General features: G+C 41.9%; 1 protein-coding gene across 1 annotated transcript in view; it reads right to left on the bottom strand.

Annotated features, from left to right (window-relative positions):
* Positions 1 to 19,329, bottom strand: part of LOC307219355 (serine/threonine-protein kinase TNNI3K) — a 139,914-nt gene extending 120,585 nt beyond the window's left edge. The window contains exons 1-6 of the mRNA XM_079982482.1: positions 19,218 to 19,329; positions 18,765 to 18,870; positions 18,133 to 18,241; positions 13,001 to 13,086; positions 12,183 to 12,280; positions 10,065 to 10,175 (exon numbers count right to left, since the gene is read on the bottom strand). Coding sequence (XP_079838608.1) covers positions 10,065 to 10,175; positions 12,183 to 12,280; positions 13,001 to 13,086; positions 18,133 to 18,241; positions 18,765 to 18,804 — 444 coding nt within the window. The 5' untranslated portion in view covers positions 18,805 to 18,870; positions 19,218 to 19,329. The remainder of the gene's footprint in view (positions 1 to 10,064; positions 10,176 to 12,182; positions 12,281 to 13,000; positions 13,087 to 18,132; positions 18,242 to 18,764; positions 18,871 to 19,217) is intronic.
* Positions 19,330 to 21,377: the final 2,048 nt, after the last annotated feature.

Genomic DNA, 21,377 nt, shown 5'->3' with positions numbered 1-21,377 from the left:
TCTCATTGCAAAACATAGGATTGGCAGTAAATGTCAAAAGAGAGAAGCCTGCAAGTAAAGCTTGCAGTTTTATGGACAGTTCACAAATTCAGTGGTGTTTTTTCCTGCATGTAAGTTTCCTCAGAATTGCAATTACGTCCAGTGGCATGGAGAAACAAGAATATGAACTACTTATATACTTGAGGCCTTCAAAATTCAGCCGGTTCTGCTGCCATGCCTTCAGTATTGTCAAGTGCCCAGTATAGTTAAATACATGGATGTTTTTGTGGATGCGTTTCTACTCAGTGGTATAGAACACAGCAGAGCATGCTTATTCTTAAAGATCCATAAATATAAAGATCCATAAATATGTGTGTGTGTCTGTGTGTGTGTGTGTGTGTCCCCCGGGACGCTCACTGCTCGCTGTGGGTGGCACCCCTGTGGGCGGCTAGCCCCGGGTGCACAACATGTGTGCCACTCTGAGTGCCAGAGCAGCTAGCTCCGCCTCTGCATAGCTGCATACACAAATATGTAAATATAAAAGCTTTAAAATACACAAATGTTAGCAATACATTCCCTGAAGCTTCATAATTCTTTTATATTGCCTTCCATTTTAGTTGCCTTGGTGCATCTTTTCAAACGCTTTGTCAAATTGCTTTGTATGCATCCAAGGCTCAAATTGGAAGGGGGAAGGGGTGGAAAAAGTTGGCTCAGGCAATTCATATTTCTGCCTGACAGATGTAGATTCTTCACATAGGTTCCATAATGCTTATTGTCCTACTTGAATTCCAGTTGGCAACTCATTATTTGCCACGATGTTGACAATGAAAGGCTGCACTTAACTCTGTTTTTGAAATTAGATATATTTGGGCAGGCATCCCCATACTGTCAAACAAAATCCAGTCTGTACTAAGAGGCAATTGTTATGCTGGAATATTCTGAAGAGTAGTTAAATGCTTAAGGTTGAGGGGAAAACAATTACTGGTCTTGTTTTATGTAGAAATGAATGTGAGCTTTCTCAAATGGCAAAGTACTCATCATAGCCACAAGTCAGTGAATAAACACATCACACTTATTGATTTACAATCGTGGCATGTCATTGGCAGAAATTTGGAAGAAGCTATACTCTATAAGTAGTCGCTGAGAGATGGAGAGATTCTTAACTCTTCTACGGTGACGTTTGTCCAAAGGCAGCTTCAGGATTTGATGGTAGGGAGCGCAAAGCATCGGTGGGCTTTCAGTTCCAAAAATATTAGAAGAATGCCTTGCTTGGCCCTTAGGCTGAAGCTGGATATACACAGAATCAGAGTTGGAAGGGACCCTGAGGATAAGCTAGTGCAACCTGCTGCAATGCAGGAATATGCAGCTGGATCAAACCTGCAACCTTGGCATTATCAGCACCATGCTCAAAACAGCTGAGCTATCCAGCAGCTGTAGAGGTGATTTCACATTGTAGGCCTTTTGACCCAGATCTAAGCAGCCTGGATCATGACTACTGGGAAATCTCAACAGAACTAGAGGATCTTTTGCTTGAAGTGAGTTGGATGACCTTGGTGTTTTTTAGTCAGCTGGAGGTGATACAGTCATGACAGTGATTGAATAAGTCAGTAAAGCCAGGCACTTTTCCCTGGAGGTCACAATATCTTTTATATGCTGCATGTATCGTTCATGTACGTATTTGTATACGCTTCATGATATTCACTGCTGTACTCTCTAAATGCCTATAACAGTAATGATTTTATCACTGCAAAAAAATGGGATGCATTATTATGTGGCAGCATTTTTACAGAACATTGTAAAAGTTTTAACTACAAATCACCTCTACTTTGTACAGCTTACGAGATCCTAGAAAGTCTAAAGATTTTCACGTTGTATTCCACCAAGCATTTTCCTAGTGGAAACTAAACCTTGGGAAATGTTCCAGTTTTGCTTCCTTATTTGGTTTTTACAGCACTACTTCCTCCATTTCCACATATATACTCTTGTCTGCATTCTCAAATTCTGCACATTTTACAGTGAGAAAATACAATCTGTTGAACGGTGGGATGGCACCAGAGATTTATTCTAAGGCCACTGAATTTTGGGTATAATGAGATGGCAGATGACTGTCATGTATGGGAGCCAAGCTCCACACCCATTCAAAAGTGATACCACTACCTGCCCACCACTAAAACAGCTGCCTAGGTGCCCCGCAGGGAGATGGTAAGTGTCAGTTCACCTAGGCTGAGCAAGTGAGAGGTCCTTCTGAGCCCCTCAACCAATGCCCAACCTGCCTGAGTACTGGCACTGGGCATGTGTTGAACATTGCTGACTTACTGATTCAGGCTTCATACAGTTTTGGTAACATAATGGGTTTATTATGCAGTGTTTCCAAACACAAATCTGCAACAGTAATTCTTATACTGCAAAGGGAAATGGGGAGAGGCAGTCTGGATCCTGGACTGTCCTTAAAAGGGACAATGCAAAGTTAATCCACTGTGCCACATTATCCAAATAGTAATTCTGGGTGTCCCCCCCCCCCCCCAAAAAAAAGGGTTGTTTTATGTGGGATGTCATTTATTAATGGTCTCTTCTTTTTTGTATAATTTCTCTATTAGGTTTTCTGTTATCATACAATACACACAAAAATAAACAAAACAAAAAACATTCCTATGGTATGTAAGGGGAGAAAATGCTAATCTAACCCAACATAGTTCATCTAACCCAATGAAGATTTATCCCTTGCGGTATAGTCAAGTACTGTCTTGCAATGACTTTTCAGGGTCTGCTGAAAAGACCCTGCTGAACTACATTGGTTCTGCTGAAAACAGAACAAAGGTAAACCTGGGACATCAAAAATACCATATTACGTAGACCTCTTAATGGTGGTGATCATGTGGACACACTCCTCCTAGGTTCCAAGGCCAAAGACAGCCATAACATAGGAGTGGCGGATGAGCCTTGAACATACATTAGTAGCTCTGAAAACAAATGCTGTGAATTTTGAGGCACTTATTTGTAGGATAACAAATATATGCACAAAGAACCTCCCCCACACTTAAAATGTTGTGTCTGTCTTCACCCTAATCCTGAGTCATTGCATAAATTTCAGATAAGAATTATGTAAACTCCAACCAACACACACATATTTAATGATATGCAGACATGATTTCTCATTGTAATAAGAAGTGCATGTTGAAAGAATAATTAGTTCTAGGTTGTTATTCTGTTTGGTAGGGCCAGGGTTTTAGTATAAAATATAAGAATAAATACTAAGCATATTAATTATGCAACTGGATGGGTTTCATCTCATTATTTCATCCAAGCCTGCCAACATGTCACTGCTGCAGCTGTTGCTGAATTTATGATAGCATAAGGTTCTTACACAGTGAATGATTTTATCCCCTGGTACCACATCACTGAATACACGACGATGAAGAGGATGAAGCAATCCTATGAAATTAACTGGAGTTAAATGAAAATACAATAGGCCAGGATTTGGGATTGTGTGAGGGTCATGGTGAAACAAATATTTTAAATGAAGGGGATACCCCAACAATACTTTACCAACAGAAGTTCAAGGGACTACTGTGATTCCAAAGGCATTTTACCTATCATTTCACTAAGTAAACATCAATCAGGGTTTAAAAGTTAACAATGGAACAATACCAAAACAATAAGTGACATTCGTGTAATGGTGTAACCTTGTTTGTTGGTGATGCTGGCATGAATTTGTTACTTCCTTGTAATAAAATATGACAGGGAGAAATCCTACACTAGTCAGGAATGCAACTGAGGGACTAGACTGAAGTTCTGCTGGTGAGGCCAAGGAAAGCTCTGCAGCTATTTGCTGTTCTGCCAGTAATGAAAGCTAAAATGGTGCATTCTGGGGCATGTTTGGGGAGACGGCAATATGCAACAAACCTTATTAATACACAATACATGGGCTACACCATCTCTAATGCCACACTGACTCAAACAAAACTAAGTTGAAGAGTGGTGAAATTGACTGGTGAATTTGCGAATATAGCAACAATAGGCCTAACAAGAAGATAAAAGCTGTGATGATAACTTTTCCCTTTAAAGGCCCAGCTCCTTCCTTAGACACAGCTCTAATCATTATCAGGGAACAGATCAATCTGTAGTGGCCTTGGACAGCAATTTAGATCCAGGTCCTGACATAGCTAACACTCACCCAGTTCCATCTAGATACTACACAGATAGCAGATTGCACATCATCAATAAAAATGATTTACAGCCGACTATAAAGTTCTTCATTCCCCAATTCCCAGAGATCACATTTATTGTAGATTGTGATACAGCAAGAGGATATATATATGTAACAGCAGAACCTTAAAAGCCAGGGACAAGGTACTTGCTTGTGTGAGACTGGCAAAGGCAGCTCTTCAGATATATGCACAGATTTTCTTTCTTTCACTGTATTTCCATGCTTTTAAAAACAAAGCCCAAAGCAAATATTGTCCTGCTTATAAAATACCCAATTCTTGTTGCTTGGCTGGCTAGAGAGGATGATGGGTTACTGTTAAAGATTTTGAAGCAAGTCTAGGGTTTATAATTGGAGAGGCCATGTGACCTTGCAAACTAAGTAACACAAATAGGCCATATTGTGCTGCTGAGAAAATATCTACTCTACATATATTGCCCATAAAACTCTCTAAGACATCATGTGTAACGATGGCATTGTACACATTAAGAAATATACCAGGGTAGTTGGTTGCATTGCCACTTATATTTGTTAAAACATATTAAGAGTCAGAACATATGAAATAAAATGTTTAAAATTGGAAATTATGTATATTTTTAATAAGCAAAACAAAGCCCATTGTACCTCCTGAGGTTTGGAATGCAACATTCAAAAGTGAAAACCAACACCCTAAGAAAAACTTCATGTGACAATAAACTTCCATGAAAAAATGAACCTTTGAAAGCTATCTAGCCTGTTAAAATATTCTCCCAATCATAGACCTGAGCAATGATCTTCAGATGCCACAAATTTATTTGTCCCTTGATTAGGAGTTGCTTACTGGAAGACCACAGAAAAACACCATCCACTTAATTGAGTTTTGGGTGTGTATGTCTAACTCTCATACCTTTTATTCTATTTTCTCAAATTGACATCGCTTCACAATTTTTAGTTTTACCATTTCAGATCTTCATTATTTTTGCCTTTAGCAATGGACTTAAAAATAATGATCGCTAGTTCCCTTCATTTTGGAAGGGTTTATTCGTATTTGACTCATTAGCTGTGCAAAGGTCAGACACATTCAATTCTAGCATTTTCTGATCCATAACCCAAAGGTGAAATTACACACAGCATAATATTTTTTTTGCCTGCCCACAGTCAAGTTAAACTTTTGCTCAAGTATTTACACTGCAGTTTTTAATTCAACTTCATCTATGAGCAACTTCATCTATGAACCTGCAACATCATGTCTCAGAGTGGACTGCTTCTCTTCAGAGTCCTGAAGCCACTATTTTCCTCCACTTTCTCATTTCCCTCTTCTCTCCCCAACAGCCTGGTTAACATATTAAAGATGCAACCCAAACTTCCTTCCTCCTGCCAGTAGGTCTTTGAGGATACTCACATACCTAGCACTGCTGCTGACCAGCAGACCCAATTTAGACCCAAGATCTGCACCAGCTCCAGAATCCTGGTCAATTTTTCTTTCCTAGCCGACTGACTAAAATTTCCAATGTGCCATTTTTATTCTGCTAATCATCTTAAAAACTTGGTTTATTCACATTCAACAGGTTTCATGTTCCATTTATTTAAGTTTTATTACTTTTGTACATGCAAGTAATTTTGAGTTCTTTCTGAACGATTTAGCCAAAAGATTTATGAACACAAGTAGATGTAAATATAATCAGAAACGCACAACTGTGAACCCTTCATTATAAAAGTAATTCTGTTCATGGCATTAAACACTTTTGGATTTTTTTTTTTAATGAAATAGATTGAAACAAAGCATTTCCAAGGCAACAAGAAATGAGCTGGGGTGTGAAGTGACTGAAACGAGGTCTAAGTGGTATGTGTGGGTGTCAGGGGCTCAGGAGCAGAGGCACAGGGAAGAGAGGAGATGGAGAGCGAAGGGGAAGAATCCAAGGGGAGCGTAGGAGAAGAGGACAGTGGACCGAGGGATTCCATGAGCCTCTCCAGCGAATCGGAAGATTCACAGAAGGGGGCGCCAGTGGCCAGGGGTAGGGGGTTCCCAAGGGGAACGCCCCAGGAGCAAGGGGGCAGCAGGGACTCCCAGAGCAGTAGCTGGAAATCAGGACCAGCTTCCCCACCAGAGCAGAGTGGGGGGGAAGAGTCCCAAGGATCGGGGCCAGTGCATTCCCCACCAGGGAGAGAAGATAAGGCAGGGCTGACCACGCCTCCATCAGAAAGTCGGACAACGGAGGAGAGGTCAGATCCGGCCAGTGTCCCGGAAGAGGGAAGCAGTGACCGAAGTAGTGTAACGGTTAGGAGAAAGGTCACTGGGCTGGCGCGAGAGGCAAGTTCAAATGTACAGGAGCGCGGGACAGCAGAGAATGAGGATTGGGAATCGGGTCCTAAAGCCCGCCGGAGGGAGGGGGAGGAGCTAAGCGACTCAGCGTCGGAAGAGTCCAGAAAGGGCAATGCCCCAGCGGGCAGGAGGACCCAGAGGAGGAGAGAGCAGCGTAAAAGGTGGAGCAGGGCTAGGATCTTAAACTGGTGTCATAGGGGAGGAGACTCAGACGGGACTTCGCCGATCTAGGGTTTAAGACGTAGGGCTGCACGCTGTGGCTTTGAAATGGAAACTGAACTTCAATAAAGACTTTTGTACATTACTACAGCCTAGCGTTGGTCCTCTGTGAGCTGGGACCTAGAGGCAGCTCTGACAGTGGGGATAAAAGGTTCATGACTAAAAGCAAATTTTAGTTAAAAGATGTTGAGCCTGAGGGCTTTACAGGAAATCCACTTAGGAAACCTTAAGAGATGGGTAGGATTCCTAAAGGAGATCTCAGGTCATAGTCTTTCAGAACATTCTAGTAGGTATTCAGTGTTGTGAGGCTTTTCTTTTCTTTTGCCTACAGCATAATTATTTGCTGCATCCATCTTATAATGATGCAGCCATGCAGTTTTATAGCTGCTTCCGATTTCCTCTTCCAGAAGAATCCATCTAGATTCAGTATCCTCACATGAAGGGCAGAGGCTCTTGGAACCACTAGAAAGGGAGTGTAGCAATTTCACAGCAGCGCTTGAAGAGACAGCTGTACACCAGGAATATGGTGTGTGCAGCTGAGGCAAAATGTTCTTTTGCTAGAAACCATTATCCTCTCTCGCTATGACCAGGTTTTTAGATCTAGTTGAAAAGGAGTGAAGAGATGGGTGTTCTGAAATGAACCCAATTGTTTTGTTACCATCTGTGCCACAATGTGGGGCTGTGAGGACATTTCACTCAAGATATTCAGGGCCCTGCAGGCACTGGCAGTGCAATTTCTATTTAGTGTGCCTCTTTTCTGCTGCACCTGCACTGTGCCTGGCCTAGGAACAAATTAGGCATTTCGTTACCACAGCAGAGTCTATGATTAAAGACTTAAATTTCACTGCTCAGGTTTGTAGAAGAATGTAATGCATATATCTAAGGCTGCAGGGTGGAGTGTGCCTCGAATTCACATAGTAATCCCAGGACTCAGCCGATTCTTACACAGGTCTAGCCACTTTCTTGCTCACCCAGCTGTCCTTTCCCAATTCCTGAGTATAAGATAATATTTGTACTTATTTGTATTTTAACTGCTGACCTGCAGGCACAATGTGCTAACCACCCTGAGAACTGCGAGTATAGGGCAGTATACAAATTTCATTGTTGTTGTTGATGATGGAACGTCTAATTGAGAGGGGCTCTGGTTCCCCAACCCCAAAGTAGGATTAGATCCAGACACATCCACAATCCAGACACAAGCCTAATTTGATCTGCCCACCCCCACAGTTTTGGCCCATAGTTCTCCTTATTGAATCCTTTCCCCTTGTTTTCTAAGTCTTGGAATCTAAGACAGCAGTAGGAACAATTCACAGTGTGCAGGGTTGGCTACTGGTTTGACGGGAGCCCTGGGTAAGGTTGGACCTCCCTTGAAGCATACCAGGGGATTGACAGTCTGGAGCAGCAGGCAGTGGGAGACAGGGAAGCTGAAGCTAAAGCAGAGCAGCTCCTAATATCCATACTAGCTCAGCACAGCACTATAAATAGGAGTACTGGCTGAGGCAGCTCTCCATTCTCTTCCTTATAGCAATGCCTTTGGGCCTTGTCCTTGACATGTACATCAAGGGCAGGGCCCAGACTCACTGGAGATAATGTGGACAGTGACCTGGGGAAAGCTCTTCTCTTTTCAGCACTCTGCTTTTGAAAGATTATTCTTCTAAGGAGTGATGGAGAGGGAGAAGGCTGGCATTGACCGCAGTGAGCCTGACCATGCCCATTCAACAGTGGACTCAATGGCAAGTGCTTTGGCAGCCTGGCTCTGGATGCTGCCAGGACCTTGCAGGCCATGCCAAGGAAGGTGATCATTATGGTAGGTCAAGATGGGTTTCTACCACATAATCTGCTTCATCCAGTATACTGGAATTCCTCAGTTATGTAAGTGCACAATAGTACTCCTCTTATCAAAGTTTAAGGAAAGTGGAGAATGGACGAATTCACATAGGAGGCTAATCAGCGACTCTGATAAGCATGTTACATTTTGTTTGTTTTTAAAGGGTTTTTTTACCAGACATTGAGGCATGGGAAGGAGTTCATTGTCAAAAGGAAATGCACTGTCAAACGATGTAAAGGAAATCCACATAAAGCCCGATCACGATTTCCTGCAGTGCAAACATAATGTATACTGCAATCTGAAATTATTTGCCATCGCAAATGTTGAAATCCTTTCAGTTGCTTCAGAAATAATAGTGTTAGCTGACTGTTGAAGGAGGTGTTTCGGAATACAAAGGATGAATGATTGGTTAACAGGAGTTTGGAAAACTATGGAATTAATAACATTTAACTTCTTTTTTATGAGCAGTGAGGAAAATAATGGTTGAATAAGTTTTCAGACAGATGGATAAGGTGCGAATTTTTGGAACCCTAATTTTCAGTATATGATTCTGAAGGACATTGTAATGTTATTAAATATTTGGATTTTTATGGTAAAAACCTGCACAGAATGTGTTTCAATATATAGTACCTTTTATACAGTAACTGTATTCATCTTACTGCAGACCATTATACAAAGACCTGAAAAGCAGGCACATAATAGTATTTGTCCCAACACTTCTAAGACATTTTTATACAGTGCATGAAATCAGAATGTAGTACTGATTTTAAGCTGTCATTTCCAAATGTTCAGATTTGCTTTTTGCTTTTTTTAAACACACCTCTACAACATTTTGGAAGTGCCGCATAATTGAAAGATAAACCTTAGCTACTGGCAGGTTTTCTTCTTCTTTCAGCCTCTCCAGAAATAACTTTCATGCCTGTTTTACCTTTGACCTACTACCTAACTGTTAACTATGGGACGCAGGTGGCGCTGTGGGTTAAAGCCTCAGCGCCTAGGGCTGGCCGATCGAAAGGTCGGCGGTTCGAATCCCTGCGGCGGGGTGCGCTCCCGCTGCTCGGTCCCAGCGCCTGCCAACCTAGCAGTTCGAAAGCACCTCCGGGTGCAAGTAGATAAATAGGGACCGCTTACCAGCGGGAAGGTAAACGGCGTTTCCGTGTGCGGCTCTGGCTCGCCAGAGCAGCGATGTCACGCTGGCCACGTGACCCGGAAGTGTCTCCGGACAGCGCTGGCCCCTGGCCTCTTAAGTGAGATGGGCGCACAACCCCAGAGTCTGTCAAGACTGGCCCGTACGGGCAGGGGTACCTTTACCTTTACTTACTACCTAACTATCGTAGTACAGAGCTTGCCAAACTTTGGGGACATGGAGAAACTGTTGTGGTCACCACACATACACACGGCAACCAAGAAAACACCACAATCTACTCTACCGGCTGCAACAGAATGTTTCTTTCAAACCTACTTTTAATGCCTCTTTAGGCACTCAGTTCGCAACCCCTTTTGCAGTTACACATGTAAGTGAGAAGATATACCTCATGGTGACCAGCAATTGTAGCAATATGGAGAGCTGTAAGTGCTCCATAGCCAACTTGCTGGATGTCAGCTCCACTGTGCAACAAGGCAGTTAAAAGTTCTGCATTGTCCTGAAATGTAGAAAGCAAAGTTATTATTTAGAGAAACATAATTAAAAGGGGTTGCAGCTCAGGGGCAAAGATAGTGCTTTGCAGAGTACAGTTCTGTTCACATTCCCCCCCCCCAGCTGTACTTTATGAACAAAATCCTTCTGAGTGTAGGAGCAAAAGAGTCTCAATGAAATACAGCAAGAAAGAACTACCATATTTTTTGCTCACTTTTTCCCTCTTAAAAAGTAAGGGGAAATGTGTGTGTGTCTTAATGGAGCGAATGCAGGCTGCACAGTTATCCCAGAAGCCAGAACAGCAAGAGGGATTGCTGATTTCACTGTGCAACGATCCCTCTTGCTGTTCTGGCTTCTGAGATTCAGAATATTTTTTTTCTTGTTTTCCTCCTCCAAAAACTAGGTGTGTCTTACGGTCTGGTGCATTTTATAGAGCGGAAAATACGGTAATCAGTATCAAATATCTCCCTTAAGAATGCTGGGTTCTGTAAATGAAACCTATTGCTTAATCTGTAATATATAACTTGCCATGAGTTTTCATATCATGGGGTCAAAATACAAATAAATGAATAAAATAGCTGCCCTATTGAAAGTGATTGTATATCTCTCAGTTATCAGACATATCAGACAATTTCCAATGAAGAAAAATTAAACCAGAGGACAAGTCTCATTCAAGGCCACTTTTTACAATACATTTTAGATTCAAATACTCAGACCCGACCACCGCGACGTGAAAAGAAGACACAGGGACACGTGATATAAGGTTAATGGGCTAGAAAAGGCCACAACTTTATTGATTACAGCAATGAAAAGGTATTGGCTTAGGCATTGGATCGCGAAACAAGTGGGTTTATTCACCAGAGGTTCATCACCTGTTGATGCTAATCCAACTAAAGGCTCACCCCTGCTGTCACCGAGGGTCGTGACATGGCCTCCCGCCAAGCAGGCATCGGACAGAATACACGACCGCCAGATTCCTTTAACGGAATACCCCTAAACATTGAAGGCATAGGTGATGGCCACACCTAGCACTTCGACACACCACAGCACATTATTCCAATGCCTAACCTACCCACCAATACCACAAAAGTTGTGACGATTGCTACGAGGTAGGCGAAAAAACCAAAAAGCCTAATGCCAAATGGAAAAACTCCTACCAGGCCCCCCGTGCAACCGGGGCGACCAACCTAAGGTCCATAGCAAGGCCAATGACCTAAGCCCTAACTCAATGGGAGTGGAGGGTGGGTGACTCGCACAGGACGACGAAGAGAAATGAGGCCGGGGAGAGGCTGACGCTGCAGCATCAAGGCTGCTGGACACGCCCCCCCACGGCACCTGGTTGGACGGCCACCGGGGGGGCGTGAGCGCCAGCCAGGTGAGCAGGAGGCAGGGGGCTGGGCTACGCCCCCTGCTAGGGGCGGTGTTCAGGCTCCCGCCCACAACCACTCCCCTCTCTTTCAGGGAGGAGAGTCTTTATCAGACATATCAGACAATTTCCAATGAAGAAAAATTAAACCAGAGGACAAGTCTCATTCAAGGCCACTTTTTACAATACATTTTAGATTCAAATACTCAGATGCAAAATGCATGCGTTTCAATTGTGTCAGTTATGAAGAGAGGTGACAACATTTTTTTAAGTTACAAACTCAGGTTACAAATTCTGGCAGCTGATAATGCTGGCTTCCAGTATGAAGTAAGTGTTACCCTCTACCCCAAAGTTCTTTCTCAGTTCAGATTTTAATCAATTCCTCTCCCTTCCCTTCAACCCTATCCCACTCAGCCACTGCAGTTTCAAAAACATCAGGAGGGAGAACGAGAAGGGAGACCCCCTTCTGCCCACTCCCCAGCGCTGCTATGGCAGTAAGCCAAGCACTCAAGGAACTGAGACAACTTTATTTCTAGTGCTCTTGGCACCTGCCTTGCTGCCAAAGCCCAACTGCTGGAGAGGGGGCGGCTGAAAGGCAGAAAAAGAGCAAGACTGCTAATGCAATTACTTACTTAGAATTCAATTTACCTTGTAAGCTGCTAAATGCAGAGCAGTAAACCCATTTCTTGTCAACCTGGATGGGCGCAGGCCTTTCAGCATAAGAGTCCTAATATGTGATTTGTTACCTGCATAATAAATATTGGAAATGGAGGCAATTGTAAAATAAAAATAGATGGTGAATTAGTTTGCAAAAATAAAACAAAACACTTCAACAGGTATTAATGCCTGCTGTGGGAAAGTTACATTGCAACTCTATGCAACTTTTCTCAGAAGTCCCACTCAGAAGTCAGTTGGACACTCCTATTTATCACACCATACAAAAAATGCAATGTGCCATAAACATAAACAAATGGCTTTTTCAGGATGATACTCCTCAAGAATGTTTATTTTGTAATATCTACCATCTCATTATTTGCTGATTACAATTTCTAAGGACCCATTTTTTTTATATTATCTGAGCAGCAGCATGCTCCAAACAACTGATTTTTCACTTCCAGCACATTTAGTTATAACCATGATCAATTCCTGATGAACTGAATAATGAGGAATTTACAAAAATAAAAAGAAATTCTTCCTTAGATTAAAAAAGTGCCCTCCCTACTTTAGGGTGAAATAGTGACAATTATGCAATATCCTAAGCCTGAGATTAAATCCAATCAAAATTTAAACCACTTTGTTGTTATTGTTTATAACATTCCACCTGATGCCTACATGAGATTCAACAAGAAAAGTACCAAGGCGGCAAACAGATTAAAAAGTAATAACGTTCCTGTGGTTTATTAAAAAGTAAAATCATTAAATGCGCCAATAAGAGGGTTCTAAAGCATCTTAGCTGAAACACTTACCATCACAAATACAACACAAATGCAGAAGAGACAGCCCATTTTCTGTACGGTAATTTAAATTAACTTTGCTGAAGGCTTCATCGGAGCTGGGGGGGAAAGATTTTAGAGTTTATCAGAGTTTTCATCTTTTAGCATCTCTCTCTCCCCCCCCCTTTTTATTGGAGAAATTTCTAAAGGAAAAGAAGAAACTTCATAATTATGATATTATAATGGGCAAGGTTTCTAACCTAATCTGTACCATTTCAGAATCAGAGATCCAGCTGCAAAGGGCAATACCAAGTTTTATATATCAGGTTAGGCTGCAATCCTATGCCCATTGACCTGGCAGTAGGCCTCATTGAGCTCAATAGAACCCTAGACATGTATAGGGTTTCATTGCTCACTGTTTGCAAGCGAAGGGGGCTCCTGTTCCTGAATGGTTCATAATCTATATGAGGGTCTTCCTGTCAAAACAGCCCAGGTGAAATAATTTGGTTTGTTCCTGTTCTTTGAGGGATCCTCTCCTTCCACCCCACGAAGTATAATAAGCCATCCCTGTTCCATCTCTCCCAACTATCCCTTCGCCTCACCACCTTTCTGAACAATAGATCATTCAAATGGTGCATTCTTTGGCTACTTTCCCATGCACTTCCACTCATGGGTCTTTCACATAAAGCTTCTTCCATCTCTGCCCCCACCACTTTCTTGTAAAGATCTGAATATTCAAAGCCTAAGCCATCACTGGTGGGTGGGGTGGAGTTGCAAGATCACCCTTGTAAGCCCCACCAGCAAAGTCCTGGTGCATCCCACTGTACATAGACTCATAGAGTCGTAGAACTGTAGAGTTGAAAGGGACCACAAGGGCCATGTAGTCAACTGTCTGCAATGCAGGAATCTTCTTGCCCAACATGAGGCTTGAAGCCATGACCCTGAGTGTCATAGTCTATTGACTGAACTATCCCATCAATATACAATCCATGACCTTCCTTGTGTTGAGCAGAAAAGACATGCCTTGGGCATTTACTCATGTTCATTTCAGTGCGAGTGGAATGCTTCATGCGATCATCCCAAATTGTATGGAGGGTCCTACTCATGTCCAAGCGAACAAGAGTACAAGCTCCTCCACTAAACATAGGAAATGTCCGAGAGTGAGAGGGCAGAGAAATGCACCCCTGCTCCCATATCCACATGCACCGTGTCCAAGTTCTTGCCCTCCATCATGGACAGGAAATCCGCTCACCCTTTTGGTGTGATGGCATTGCAGGATGGTGGAGGCCCTTCTAAGGCCCCAAAGTGGGAATCTCAGGTCCTCTATGAGTAGAAGACATGGCCGTAAGGCCTGGGCTGCCTATCAGGAGCTGGATCCTAGCCTGCACCTGGAATTTGCAAATTGGGGTGCAGGCTTGGACATGGGCTGGGTGGAGCTGACAGAACAGGAAGGCTTCCCTTGGGTCCACTCCCTGGCCATTTAAAGTCCAAATGACCAGATGGAAAAGCCAAGAGGACCACATTTTCTCTCTCTCCTCTCTCTCTCTCTCTCTCTCTCTCTCTCTCTCTCTCTCTCTCCCTCCCTCTCTCTCTCTCTCTCTCTCTCTCTCTCTCCCTCCCTCTCTCTCTCTCTCTCTCTCTCTCTCTCTCTCACACACACACACACACAGTATGGCCTGGGATTACCTACCCCTGCCATGTATAGTTCAACAGAAACAATTCAACACCTACAATACTGCACATCTACACACATGTTATAGTTCTCCAGGATTGTATCACTAATACACAGTGCCACACTGTGCGCAGACCACTGGGGGGGGGAAACATATGTTTGAATGCTCTCCTTGAGAGAGAGAAATCACATAGGTGGTCTATAGAGGGGCAGGTGGTCTTTCAAGTAACCTGGTCTCCCGAGTTATTGCAGAGCAATACAAACATAAAAATGATTTAAAATAAAATGAATGGAATTTCAAACCATTATTTATGAGCTTTGTTTCTGAAATGGTAGGATTTGAATTTTGTTAATCCACATTTAGAATCATTTGCAGGCTTTCCATTATGAGTTGCCATTAACCTGAAGTACAGCATTTCCGTTTTTCATACATGCAATTAAAAAGAGTTTCATTTTAAGCCACAGCAATCCTTAGAGAGAAATGCAATTTTCTCCCACTTTTTTTTTACACTTTCTGTACTAATTGCATTGCAAACGTGAGCATGTCAAACTCTCCAGCCACTGAATATCACTTACTGCAAAACGCAATGTATATTTTTCATTTTTCCTACACTTTTTGGTATGCCATGGTAGATTTTAGTACAACCTGATGATTTCATAAGGACATGTGTGGATGAAGTGAATAATTAAAATGAAGCCATTGTTGCCAATGTATTTCTAATACTATGTCCCTTAAACAGGATAAATAGCCATACTGCCTCATTAAAAAATGATATGTGGCATTTGCACCTGATGCAAACATCTTTTGGGGAAAATGCAGGGTATACTAAAAAATAAAAGTTACAGAATCTGCAGTTTTATGATTCATTAACTATGCTTGCTGACCTCCTTTCTACCACTGTATGTCAGAGAAGCAAAAGAGAATTCATTAATAAAAATAGTTAGAAAAACTGGCAATAGATATGTAAACTGAGCTTTGCCAACTTCCTCAACAACTAAAAATAAATACACAATGCACATTATTATATTACAGGTAATTTGACCAGATGCTTTCCCCAGACCTCTTTCTCTCAAGTTGCAGGGCTATAATGTTATGGGAAAGGAGCAATAATTAGCAAGCTTTTACCAGCAGGCTTGAAAATGCATTGTAAAGTCGACTTAGAAAATTGCTGCTGCTTGCAGTGTGCCGGAAATACTTTAGGAGGAAGGAGAATTTTTTAAAAAAAGGAATTTAGAATAATCTTTTCCCCCCTTCTTTTTTTACTTGCATATAGTTTTTTGAATATTACCTCTTTGGCAATAGGTCAGGTATGTTTCTAAAAACCTGTCTCCTTTTGTCTTCAATGAGCCTCTTACTATTCCTCTGAGTATTCTGCAGTGTAATCTGAAAAGCTGCACTGTAATTAAGAAAAGATAGTAACAAGATTTGCAGTGAGTGATTTTCATCCCACTGAGGCTTGGGAATTTTTTTCCGCTATTGCTGTCAGAGTGGGTGAGGGCAATTGTTCAGCATCAATGGCCAGATGAAGCAAGGAGGAAAGCTGGGTGGAACAGCCAATCTGCATAATTACATTCATGTAACCAACACAGAAAATCAGTTGTGCGAATATGGTTGATGTCAACCTACAGCTTGTGGGCAAGTTTGCATATTTTGTGATATTTTTATCCTGGAATGCCTTAAAATTCTCAGCTCAAAAATACTACTACTACTTCTGTCTGCTCTTATTGCTTACCTATCAGTTTCTGGGCTACAGCACATCTCATTTTTAATCTTGGCAGAGGAGAAAACTTTTTTGTGCATGCTGGAATACTTTTAAAAGGTCTGAAAGTATGGTTGCCACCTTTTACGTTGAGAATGGATGCAATGGACAAGAGAGCAAACAGAAGTACAGCATTCATATCAAGGGAAGTAATAATACCACTCCATTCTGCCTTGGTCAGACCACACCTGGAACACTATGTTCAATTTTGGGTACCACAATTTAGGAAGGATATTGACAAGTTGGAACGTGTGCAGAAGAGAGCAACAAGTGATAAAGGGTCTGGAAGTCAAGCCTTATGAGGAACGGTTGAAGGAGCTGGGAATGTTTAGCCTGGAAAAGAGGAGACTGAGAGGAGATATCATAGCCATCTTCAAATATCTCAAGGGCTGTCACGTGGAAGATGGAGCAAGCTTGTTTTCTCCTGCTCTGGAGGGTAGGACTCGAACCAATGGCTACAGGTTACAAGAAAGATTTCGACGAAACATCAGGAGGAACTTTCTGACAGTAAGAGCTGTTAGACAGTGGAATGGACTCCCATGAGAGGTGGTGGACTCTTCTTCCTTGGAGGCTCTTAAGCAGAGGTTAGATGACCATCTCTCATGGATGCTTGAGCTGAGATTCCTGCATTGCAAGGGGTTGGACTAGATGACTTTTGGGGACCCTTGCAACTCTACAGTTTTGATTTTATGAAATGTGATTGCTCCAAACTGTTTAGCTTTGCCTTCTTTTTTGGGAGAAGCTGTACTGAGAGACCGGGGAACATAGTTGGCTTCTGCTATGGACCAAAGCTCCTGAAACTAGGAAGGGAGCAGCAAGAGAAACTCCAGGGTTGTAATCAGTGCTTTATTCCTTAAAAAATGTTTATGGGTACTCTCATTTTCCTATTATTGAAATACTGCCCCTCAATGAGGCCAAACTTAGATTCACCCTGCGTCCCCCCAGCACTGGTTGTAATGTTCTGCACCCTTTCCACTGAAGGCTTTAAGTGCTTGTTGGCATCCAGGAGACAATAAAGGAGTGCACCATTGTGGGGTGAAGTCAAGCTGTTAGAAGGTTGCAGCACCTGCTGGGCTATAGACACCAATAAGAGAGAGGCTTGTTTTTTTTTGCAACTGGGGCAGATGAAGGCATCTGGTTGTGCTGCTGCAGATGCACCATGACACCTGGTCTCTCTGCAAGTACAGTCACCCCTCCCCCTTCCCACTCTTTTAAACCATAGACAAGAGCGTATCTTAAGCTCCAGAGTTGTTGGATAGTGCATAAAAATGCTGATACAGAATTATCACCACTCCCTGTCCCATCTAGTCACTTAGTGTCAGTGACTGATATGGATTCTCCCCACGCACCCAAAGAAAACCACCCCTCGGGGCATAGCAAAAGGTCAACCTAGCTAAATTGCTTCTGCAAGCCCCTCCCTAGTCCAAACCCAGTGTTCAACTGCATACTGAACCCTTGTGCTCTATTTACTGTCATGAAGATGCAATTTCACACACACACACACACACACACACACGTATATTTTCCACACAAACTTGAACATGTGCATAAACCATCAAGAATTTGCATAATATGCAAATCAGGCCATACAGATTTGTGAAACTAATATGGCAGTCTCAAACACACAGCAGTTATCAGGATGCCAAGTATGTATCCCCAAACATAGTACTAGACAGATTTGCTTTGTTGTTGTTCTTAAATAGATGGATAAACAATGCTGGTAGATAATTTACCTGAAGACATGCTTTAATTCTGCAAACTCCTTTTCTTTGATTAAGAGGTCATCTTCTAATCTTTCAATGATTATAGCATATGATTCACTCACTTTTTTCTTCCATTCATCTAAAAGGAAAAACAACAACATGAAGGTTTAGAAGGAATCTTGGCTTTAAATACATTTAAAATAGAATTTCAGCTTTATTTCCTTCTCCAGGTCATTCTGTGCTATTACATAATAACCTGAGCTGGGTGGATGGATTTTATTTTTACACATTGTTTAGAACATTAAGAAAAACATTTTAATATAAACGCACAAAAGTAGACAAGGTTAATTGTTGATATTTACCGGTAGTTCTTAATATTATTTGCTATCCTGTCTTGAGAGAGTAGAATGAAGGAATAGGTTCTTTTCAGGAAACCCACAAATATATATGTACACAACACACAACAATAATTGAAGAAGTTTGCTTATTTTTCTGTAGCCTTGATTTCAATCTAAAAGCAAGTCTGATTTCAGTCATAATATTTTTCAGTTAGATTACTGACAACAAAACACCTTTCACTTGAACTTCACAGTAAATTAGAGAAGATTTCTTCATGAATCATTTACAATATATTTCCTTTAAAAAGAAGCAAGATTAATTACCAGTGCAAGTTTGAGTTGGTCTAGATTTATAGTTCCCCATTTGTTCAAGATGACTTCTTTGTTTCGGCAAAGTTCTTGTGGTAATATTACTCCTTGTTCAAGAGCACTGACAGACCCACAAAGGGAAAAAAAGAACACTTTGATAGTCTTGTACCTAAAAATAAACTGTGTGCCAAATGGAATGTCATGCAACAATGGCACAGAGCAAAACAGTGTGCACTCTCTCAAGTGTAGAACAAAAAAGGTAACTAATCATACTGTTGAAATACACTCCCTGGGGGGCGGGGATTGCAAATATTTTTATAGAAATATTTGCTTACCCCTCTATTAAATGCATATTTAGAAATGCATTACCAACTGGCTTCCTGTTCGAAAATGCAAGTATAAGAACACATTGCTTCAGGGGTTCAGACCCACAGCACCCCATGTCAACAACCTTATATTGATAGTAACCTCAGAGAGTATAGCTTTCTTCACAGAATCACTGAGCTGCAAACCATTGGAGTGGTCGTCCAGTCCAGTGGGTATCAAACTTCCCAAGAGAGCCCTTTCCTTTCCACTTTATTTTGCCTGCTGATGAGGATCTCTGCATGTGTCTGGCAGAATTCTTGCATGTTGAGGTGGTGTGTTGCAGGAACCACAAGCAGTGATAGATCCAAACTAGGCAAGATGTGGAGAGGTGTGATTGGAGCTCTTGACATTTCATTATTATTATTTTTTTAAAAAAGAGCTACAGCCACACCACATCCACACACAAGAGACATGGATCAGAGCTACATCCACCCAAAAGGATAAGTAGTAAATGGGAGCTTTGAGTTAAAAATATAGGTTTAAATGGAAATGTAGCAAAAAGAATACAATTTTAAGGCACAGGTAGATTCCCTCCCCAGCCCCCAGATTAACAGCCCAATGTAATCACCATCATTACACCCATGCCATAGATTCTATAGCTTTGCATGCCTGGAGTAATTTAGGTAGTCCACTGATCAGCAGGCAAAGCCTATTATTCCCAGTTGATTATTTCATAATGAATAACCTAGTTGCTAGCTTTCATCTTCCCTTCAAAGAACTGCCCTTTGTGCACCATACTAATGTAAAGCACCCTTTGACCACCCTTTCTTCTTTCCCCCTTTCTCTTCTATTAAAAACACGTTAGCCAAAAGGATCTTGAGTTCCCATGTGATGTTCTACCTTGAAGTGCCTGAAGTAGGATGGTTTCAAATGACTTGAGGGAAAAAGCAAGTGGGATATTAGGACTTAGTTGTGGCCACCTGAAAAAATAATAGAATGGCATCCTCTCCCACTTTGAGCTCTGGTTATTCTCAGATTCCTGCATTGTTTTTAAATGGAAGCTGGTAAACCGTAGTCATTACTTTGTAGGTACAAATTACTTTGTATCTAGTAAAACTGTCTCAGTAGACATCCTGCTGACATAGTCAGAATCCTGTTCTCAAATGATCAAATAACTTATTGCAATGGAAGTTACACAGATCGGCACCCACTTTTATTCCTTTAAGCAAAGTAGCTATTTGACATATTGGGTATTTTCTCCAGTGGGTCACATGACAGCTTCAGAGGCATAAGCAAATTGGATCAGGAAATTGGCATATGTGGCTAATCCTCCTTTAGTACAGAGACCACAGTCCATATAACATAAGCATATACATAGGCAGGCCATGTCCACACTAAACTATAGTTTAGCATAACTTAAACAAGCCTCAGGCTTACACGCTTCTTTGTCTTCTATTTTCAAATTGGCTTATTTCAAACAAACTATCAAACGAACTATCAAACAAACTATCATTAATATGAAACGCACTTTGTCATTTTGAATGAAATTACAAAGCCAAGTTTGAGGGGAAATGGAAGCAAAATCCAGGAAATGCTTCCATTCAACACCATGCTAGACCATTCCTCAGCATAACACTGAAACTTGGCCATTGTGGTTGATTTTTAATTTTAAAGAAAACTCTGGCAGATATTATCAGAGATCCTCCACTTCTTGCGTAGTTTGATCCTCAGTTCATGAGATGCATTGATCAAAACTGATGGGCTTAGCAAACAACACAAGCAAACAGAGAATGTGATTTGGAATGTACTCAACACCTGCATCTGTACCTTGCCAGAGGTCTGTAAAGATGAACAAGTGTCCTGAACCCCTGGCTTACTTGGCAGTAAGTCAGCATGTCAAGTCCAAGGTTCAAAGCACAAGGGCCAATCCATGCAAGCAAAATCCAAAGTCCAAATTCCAAGGTCCAAAGGACAGGAAACATAGCCCAGGTAGGCCAAGTCTGAAATCCAAAAGTCAGAATACAATCTAGAATCAAACCTGAAGCACAGCCCCATAGAGGTCCAGGAGCATCACAACTAAGGTCCACCACCATGGGCAGTTGAACAGACACAGCACCTCTGCTCTGCTTCCCTTTTGTACTTTGCATGCTGATTGCAGCACCTGGGCTTGATGAGGCATGCAACCTTCGCCTATTCTAAGCCTACTCCAGCTGAGGAATCACACTTCTCCCAGAGCTAGTGAGACCCACCTGGCCAGTTAGGGAGCTGGGCTGCGGGCCCTTGCCTGTCTCAGCCTCCTACAGCACCCCTCCTGCTGCTTCC

The sequence above is a fragment of the Podarcis cretensis genome, assembly GCF_951804945.1.
Source record: "Podarcis cretensis genome assembly, chromosome: 6".
Classification (NCBI taxonomy): Eukaryota; Metazoa; Chordata; class Lepidosauria; order Squamata; family Lacertidae; genus Podarcis; species Podarcis cretensis.
Note: the sequence above shows the minus strand (reverse complement) of the source record. Positions and strands in the feature narration are given on the sequence as shown.